At 59.7% G+C, this 7,992-nt stretch overlaps 2 protein-coding genes across 4 annotated transcripts in view; both read left to right on the plus strand.

Moving 5' to 3' along the window:
• Positions 1 to 4,195, plus strand: part of CENPM (centromere protein M) — a 19,639-nt gene extending 15,444 nt beyond the window's left edge. Inside the window, exon 6 of the mRNA XM_037731973.1 lies at positions 4,061 to 4,195. Within this exon, the coding sequence (XP_037587901.1) occupies positions 4,061 to 4,168 (108 nt within the window). The 3' untranslated portion in view covers positions 4,169 to 4,195. The remainder of the gene's footprint in view (positions 1 to 4,060) is intronic.
• A 2,152-nt stretch (positions 4,196 to 6,347) lies between these two features.
• Positions 6,348 to 7,992, plus strand: TNFRSF13C (TNF receptor superfamily member 13C). Of its 3 annotated transcripts, none has more exons than XM_017510316.2 (3): positions 6,348 to 6,551; positions 6,726 to 6,959; positions 7,495 to 7,992. In XM_017510316.2, the coding sequence occupies exons 1-3, from the start codon at positions 6,416 to 6,418 to the stop codon at positions 7,680 to 7,682; spliced, it is 558 nt and encodes a 185-aa protein (XP_017365805.1). In that variant the 5' UTR covers positions 6,348 to 6,415; the 3' UTR covers positions 7,683 to 7,992. The 3 variants fall into 3 exon arrangements, with proteins under 3 accessions (XP_017365805.1, XP_017365806.1, XP_017365807.1); XM_017510317.2 differs by having other exon boundaries at positions 7,498 to 7,992; XM_017510318.2 differs by having other exon boundaries at positions 7,537 to 7,992.

The following is a 7,992-nucleotide window of genomic DNA, read 5'->3' on the forward strand; positions in this document are numbered from 1 at the left end:
CAAAGGGCGTTTCCCCAAGGTCCCCAGAGGCAGCCTCTGTTTTCCCTTGAGAGTCTTTCTTTACTGCCTCGTTCTGTGCCTTTGCCCCCTTGTGTGGGTGCATATAGAAACAGCCTTTTTAGTATTCTGGGAATGGGGTCGTGAGTCGTCCGGTGGAGATTGCTCTGCTGGCTGGGCCGGGCTGGCAGGACTTCAAGTTGCCTCTCAGCTCTGGCTCCAGCTCCTCTCATGACACCACCAGGATCACCCCTTGTGGGGATTTCCTTTTTCCTTTTGTATTTAAAAGTTCCCGCAGGGTGCGGTGGCTCACGCCTGTAATCCCAGCACTTTGGAAGGCCGAGGTGGATGGAATTCCAGGTCAGGAGTTCAAGACCAGCCTGGGCAATATGGTAAAACCCAGGCTCTACTAAAAATACAAAAATTAGCCTGGCGTGGTGGTAGGTGCCTGTAATCTCAGCTACTCAGGAGGCTGAGACAGGTGAATTGCTTGAACCTGGGAGGTGAAGGTTGCAGTGAGCCAACATCACACCACTGCACTCCAGCCTGGGCAACAGAGCGAGACTCCATCTCAAAAGCTCCTACAAACAAGGACAGTGCTACAAAGGACCCCTCACTTGGGATAGGGGAAAGGATGCAGTGTCGTGGGCCTCTGGAAACTGGGAGAGGGGCCGGCATGGCCAGGAAATCAATACGAAGTCCTGGTGAGGCCAGAGCCGTGCAACTCAGAGTCAGAGGCCTGGGAGACCCCGATCCTGTTCCTCCCTGAACTCACGCCGGGGGAGGGCAGGTCACGCCCTTCCATGAAGCAGTCATCAATCTGCCTGGGTCTTCATGGGCGGGAGCTGCCTGTCCTCAAGCTCTCCGCTCCGTGCCTGCGCACACCAGCACTTCACGGGTACCAGCCAGGGAGCCCCAGCCACTCTCAGCATGGCCCTGGGATAGGGGGCATGGGCCCTCCATGTGACATTAGAGAGCAGACCACAGCCCCTTTACCACAGGGAGCGGAGCCCCCACCTCTTGGGGGCTGGGTGTGTGAAGTGGAGGGAGGCTGTAAAGCCAGGGTGGAGAATGGGGAGAGGAGGAGGGGTCCCCCAGGGCCAACCTCCCAGGCCTTATTCAGGATGCCACACAGGAAGGCCCTTGTGAATGCACAGGGCGACCCCTGAGCAGATGCCTCCAGTCATTCACCACTCACTGAGCACCTACCAGGCAGGCGCTGTTTGAGGTTCTGGGGAAATAGCAGGGAAGCAGAGAGGAAACCCAAATGGGACACAACATTGTGGGTGGGGAGGTGAGGAGTGCTGGAGAGAAAGTCAGAAGGGCGGGGTACCCGAGGGTTAGGGGTGTAATTTCAAACGGCGGGGTAGAGAAGGCCTGGTGGATGGAGACCTTGGAAGAGAGGACAGGGTGGAACGATTCCCCAAGGATGTATGGGGGAAGCAGACAGGGCCCAGTGACCAGGAAAAGATCACTGTGCAGCCGGGCGCGGTGGCTCAAGCCTGTAATCCCAGCACTTTGGGAGGCCGAGGCGGGTGGATCACGAGGTCAAGGGATCGAGACCATCCTGGTCAACACAGTGAAACCCCATCTCTACTAAAAATACAAAACATTAGCTGGGCATAGTGGTGCGTGCCTGTAATCCCAGCTACTCAGGAGGCTGAGGCAGGAGAATTGCCTGAACCCAGGAGGCGGAGGTTGCGGTGAGCCGAGATCGCGCCATTGCACTCCAGCCTGGGTAACATGAGCGAAACTCCGTCCCAAAAAAAAATCACTGTGCAAAGCATCTCCCTATCCAGCCTGCCCCTCCCACAGCCCTATGTGGAGCTGGCATGGCCAGTCACACTTTACAAAGAGGGAAAGCAGGCTAGAGAGGAGAGGGGCCCACCAGGCAGCCCCCAAGTCTGCCACACTACACACATCAGTGGAGTTCTTTTCCTGTGTGCGGACAGTGGCAGGGAGAGGGGTGGGGGTTAGGTCCAGGGATCTGTGTCCTCACAGGGAGGCTGGCCAAGCATACTGGAGGAGTAGGGCTGTGGGAACCCCCTGGGCCTGGCCAGCTCGCAGGGGCCCCAGTGCCACAGGCATCCCCTCTGATAGAAGGTGGCGGCCCAGGGAAGGCTGGCTCCTGTGCAGGTCCGGGGCTCTAGGGAGCACCCACCCACCGTCCCCCTGGAGCTGCCCTCAGTGGCTCCTGGTCTACAGCACCAGACTCAGGTGTGACCCGCAGACTCAGGGTCCATGGCCTGGTAGCCCACTGCATTGTCTCCCTCGGCCCCCAAGTGTGAGACCTCCTTTCACAGTGACTCTCTGCCTGTATCCTTCTGGCTCCAGGGGACACTGGAGGGAAGGGGCTAAGTCTGCAGAACCTTCTGGAAAAGGTTTCTTTGTGCTGAAGCCCGGCCAGCAGGCCTGGCCCAGCACCCCTGGTGTGTGTGTGTTGGAGGGGGGGCAACTGTAACAGGGCTTTGTCTCAAGAAGCCCCCCACCTCTCCTCACCCACCAGCCCACTATAGCACAGCTGGCCAGCTGGCACTGGGCCACTGTCTGGGAGGGTGGGCGGGGCAGGCATGGGCAGGCTCTTGTTTCTGAGCCTCACAAGGCCTGAAAAGGGGGGCAGGTGGGGGGACTCAGAGAGGGAAGTGGGCCACCCCAGGTCACATTGCAGATTGGCCACAGACCCCAAGTCGGTGGGACTCAGAGGCTAGGTCTGTTCCCACTGCACCACTTCCCCTCTGCGGCTGGGCTGCTCCTGCCTCTGCTCACTGGGGTGCAGGAGACAGGGCGCAGGCTGCGGAGCCCCCCTCTTGCTAGGAAGCCCTGCCTCCTTGGTAGGGATGGGAAACACCATCAAATTGGAGCCTGGACCACTAGCCATGGAGAATATAAGCTTTCCAGGGGGCCCAAGGACTGCTCGTAGCCAGGTGGCCTGAGGTGGACAAATGAATGTGTGACTCCAAGCTCTACCTCTCTGAGAGTAGGACCCAAACACCACCTTCCTCCTAGCTTACAGGAGCAAGGACGAGGTAGCTGCCAGGCCCAGCTGAGGAGATGCTGCCTCCAGGAGCCTCGGCTCCCCATTCCCAGTCTGTAAGGCCAGGGGGCCTTGCCTGCCTTCAACAACAGCCTCCAATTTGTGACCACGTCATGACCATGGCCAGCCTGAGACATTTGACATTTGTTTAAAGCTGTTAAAAATAATAGGTTTGGCTGGGCCCAGTGGCTCATGCCTGTAATCCCAGCACTTTGGGAGGCTGAGGTGGGTGGATCACAGGGTCAGGAGATTGAGACCATCCTGGCTAACCCAATGAAGCCCTGTCTCTACTAAAAATACAAAAAAGTAGCCTGGTGTGATGGTACATACCTATAGACCCAGACACTCGGGTGGCTGAGGCAGGAGAACTGCTTGGACCCAGAAGGTGGAGGTTGCAGTGAGCCGAGATCAGGGCACTGAATTCCAGCCTGGGTGACAGAACTAGACCCTGTCTCAAAAAAAAAAAAAAAAAAAAAAAATTAATATACTTGATTTAAGAGCTATGGGGAAAAAAGAACACAAGGGATGAACTAACATTTCCCACATTGTTCCGATTGTGAATTCTTCTTAACTGTTGTGTCATCCATGCAGTGACACAGAGCTTGCTGCAGCCCACCCCCACCCCATTTAGGAGGCCCAAGTGGAAAGGTTCCTGTGAGGCCAGGCACCTGCACACACCATAGACACAGACCCTGCAGGCCTTTTGTCCCGGCACCTGCCCAACACGGGCACATAGGAAGCACCCGGCAAACATTTGTGTCACATGAATGGGTGTCTCATTTGTGTCTGCTACTCTTAGCAGCTGGCCTCTCTCTCTGGCCAAGGTGAGGGACCCTGGAACTCTGACAGTGGGTTCCAGCCCTCCCACTCTCTCTGTCCCCAAGAGCAACCTCCTCGAATCTCTGCTGGGGTCAGAGCAGCCAGCGCTTCTGCTGTGAAACGCAGACCTGGGGCAGATGGGCCCCCTCCTCCTAACTCCTGTAAATTCTCCCAACTCTGGCCTCACTGGGCCACCCTCTCCAGGGACAGGTTCCCTGTTCCTGGGTTCCCACAAGCCTCAGTCTGCTCACATGGCTGGCACAAGGGCTAAGTGAGTGGCCTGGGAGTCAGGCCTCTGCAGCCCTCACTGATGGGTAATAGCACCAACAGGAGTGGAGGTGTAGGTGTGGGTGTGGGTGTGGGTGTGGGTGTGGGTGTGGGTGGCAGGGTTGTGGCCCAGTCTTCTGGCTTTGTCCTCACTCCTCTGCCCCACAGAGAGGCTTTTCCTGCTCTGGCTCCCCTCCAGGCTCCTGCCCCCCATCTCCATACCATACACCCATGCTCACCCACACCTGCTCCCACCCCCACATCACCGTACACCCACACTCACCCACACCTGCCCCCGGCCCCACTTCTCCTTTACAGCTCCCCTCCGCCTACACCTTCCTGTGTGGGAGCTGCTGGCCCGTGTGCAGCGGATGGAAAGGGTGGGCCTGCGCCCACTAGTCAGGGCTGGCTGACTGGGGTTCTTTGTGAACCTTCAGGGTCTCCCAAACCAGAAACCCAGGGGCTGGCCTTGCTCCCCTCACTCCATGACCAGCCACTGCATCATCCCCTACCCTGGGGCACCTGCCCTGAACCTGGGCCACAGTGCCAGAGAGAGGGGCTTTTGCAGCTACAGCTAGGAATCTCTCCCCTACCCAGACGCCCCCAGGCTCTACAGGGCCCGGGGCCTGGTGCCCTGCCCACCCACAGTCCCAGTGCTCCCTCCCTCCCAGCATCCCCTGTGGCAGTGGCCATGCCTGTCCCCAGGGCAGCTCGGGCTTCCCCTTCACCTCTCCAAGCCTTAGCCCCTGTGGCATTCTGCCTGGAGTGCTTGCCTCCACCTTACCACTGCTCAGGGTCTCCCTCTGCCCCCAAGCTCCCTCACCTGCCTCCGAGTCTCTCCTCCCAACGTGCTCCCCCACCCCTGAGTGCTTAGGGGTCTGGGTGGCACACGTGGCACTTAACCCCATGCTCCCTGCTGAGCCCTGAGCTCCCTGAGGCGTCTCCAGCCCTGGCCCTGGGGAAGAAGTTGCATGTGACCAGGAGGGCGGAGGGGGCTTGTGTGTGCATCTGAGGCTCAGTCTGAGAGAGACATGGGTGACAGACACTTGGGGACCCCAAACACTGGGGAGCAGAGATAGACAGGAGGGGCCCGAAGTGAGACATGGAGGTCAGCAGAGGGGGACACATAGCCCTGGAGGAAAGGAGTCGGGGTGAGTGGACCTCCCTCCACCACAGTCATAGGCCCCTTGCTCATATGCAGATCTACCAGGGTGCTCCCTGCTCAAAGCCCCAGTTGCTCCCTCGTGTCCCCAAGCCACAGTCCAAGCTCCCTAATGTGCTAGATAAAGCCCCAGTCCAGCCCTTCAGTCCCAGCACTCCCTGGACCTCCTGTTTGGGTCTCCAAGCCTTTGCTCCCGCCTTTGGCCTTCACCCCCATCTGTGCCATAGACCTTACTCCATCTGGCAAACGCCTCACCATCACCTCTTCCATGAAGCCTTCCAGCCCACTTTGCAAGATGACATGAGCTAGTGCCCTTGCTGTGAGGCTGCCTTCCCCCATCAGCACAAGTGTGAGATTCTTTCAGGGCAGACCCCCTGCTACTTGGACCTGGTACAAGTGTCTGATGTCAGGCCAGTCATGGTGGCTCATGCCTATAATCCCAGCACTTTGGGAGGCCCAGGTGGCAGATCACCTAAAGGTCAGGAGTTCGAGACCAGCCTGGCCAAAATGGTGAAACCTCATCTCTTCTAAAAATACAAAAATTAGCCAGTGTGGTGGCGCACACCTGTAGTTCCAGCTATTCTGGAGGCTGAGGCAGGAGAATCACCTGAACCCAGGAGGCAGAAGTTGTAGTGAGCCAAGATCACCCACTGCACTCCAGCCTGGGTAATAGAGCCGTTTCCCAAAAAAAAAAAAAAAAAAAAAAAAGCAGGTGTCTGATGCCCCCAACCAGCTCTGTCCCAGAAGGGCACAAGGATTCTCTAGAGGAGGAGACAGGTAGGTGGTGGAGATGACTGGGGAGCACCCGGGGCCATGGAGCGGCCTTGGTGAGGCGGAGTGGAGGAGCCACTCAGAGGGGTGTCCTGGCTGCAGGGCCCATCCCCCTTCCTGCCCCAGAGGAGGCTGTGGTCTGGCCCCAGCCATGTCCCAGCACCTAGCAGAGGGCTCGTCCAGGCGGTGCTGGTTGAGTGGCTGAATGGGAGAGGCCTGGGGCTCAGGGCCCGAGGGAGCGCGGTCCCACCCAGCAGGCGGGGGCGGGGCAGGGCGGAGTACTCCGCTCTGCCCCGCCCCTCAATTCCACCCTGGGAGCCCCACTCATCTACAGTCCCCAAGGCTGGTGCGGCGGTGCTGGCACCATGAGGCGAGGGCCCCGGAGCCTGCGGGGCAGGGAAGCGCCGGTCCCCACGCCCTGCGTCCCAACCGAGTGCTACGACCTGCTGGTCCGTAAATGCGTGGACTGTAGGCTCCTACGCAAATCGCCGCCGAAAACAGGTAAGGGGGACCCACGGGGCGCGTGGCGCTGGCAGCGACGGGGAGGAGGAGGCCCCAGTCGCCGGGGGCTTAGAGGGCTGAGAGGACCCACCCAGGATCACCGCATAGCCCTCACCGCCCCCCTCCCCGCTGTCCCTCCCCTCCCCGGCCAACCTCGCACCTCCTCTACTGCAGCAGCTGGAGCCAGCAGCCCTGCGCCCGGGACGGCGCTGCAGCCGCAGGAGTCGGTGGGCGCGGGGGCTGGCGAGGTGGCGCTGCCCCTGCCCGGGCTGCTCTTCGGCGCCCCCGCGCTCCTGGGCCTGGTACTGGTCCTGGCGCTGGGCCTGGTGGGCCTGGTAAGCTGGAGGCGGCGACAGCAGCGGCTTCGCGGGACGGCCTCGACTGAGGCCACCGACGGAGACAAGGACGGTGAGTTCCGGGTGTGGGGGAACCAGTCCGAGCAGGGCGCAGGGGCTGGGGTTGCGGGGATGGCCTGGGGGATGATGCATGGTCCCTAGAGGGGGAGAGAAGGGCTTTAAGGGGGGACATGGACGGAGAACAGAAAAGTGTTTGCCCTTTGGCGCTCAGACTGGGCACCGAGACATAATCCTGCACCTGAACCCGCGGTTGGAGCCAGGAACAGCTCTGCCTTGCCAGACGCCAGTGTGAGGAAGAGACAGGTCTCGAGAAGGGGGTCCCTGTCTGAGGGAGGAGTCTGTCCTGCCCTCTTGGAGTCTAAGAAGCTTGGGTCCTGCAGGGTTTGCCAGACTGAGTCCCAGCTCCCCAACTCCTTGCCCTGCCAGCTCCCCACTGGCCAGGCCTCTGGACTCAGGGTCAGCCTTGTGCCACCCCCTCCCTGCCCTGCAGTGAGCTTCATTTGACAGAGGACTGCTCCTCCAGAGGAGGCTTCTAGAGAGGGAGGGAAGTCTGTGACCCAGTACTGAGCCTCTATCCCCTTGGCCAGCAGCCCCAGAGCCCCTGGACAAGGTCATCATTTTGTCTCCAGGAACCACTGATGCCACAGCTCCTGCCTGGCCTCCTCCTGGGGAAGACCCAGGAACCACCCCACCTGGCCACAGCATCCCTGTGCCAGCCACAGAGCTGGGGTCCACTGAACTGGTGACCACCAAGACAGCTGGCCCTGAGCAATAATAGCTGGCAGGAGGTGCCTCCTGGCCTCCCTCCCAACCCCAGCCAGGGGCTTGGAAATCAAATTCAGCTTTTCACTCCAGCATGCACCTGCTTTCTTTCTGGGACCAGGCTAAACCCTGCAGAAGCACAGACAGTACCGACCACAGCATTCAGCCAGCATGGACTTTGGTGTGCTCGCCTTTGGCTTCAGACCATACCATCTCTGACAGCCCTTGAAGGTGGTAGCCCAGCTCCTGTGCCTTCGAAAGGTTGGGGCGCTCTGAGTAAGAGACTTCTCTTTTAAAATGGGGACGGCACCATTAAGCCAAAC

This window comes from Cebus imitator, unplaced genomic scaffold, assembly GCF_001604975.1.
Source record: "Cebus imitator isolate Cc_AM_T3 unplaced genomic scaffold, Cebus_imitator-1.0 Scaffold435, whole genome shotgun sequence".
NCBI classification, from domain to species: Eukaryota; Metazoa; Chordata; class Mammalia; order Primates; family Cebidae; genus Cebus; species Cebus imitator.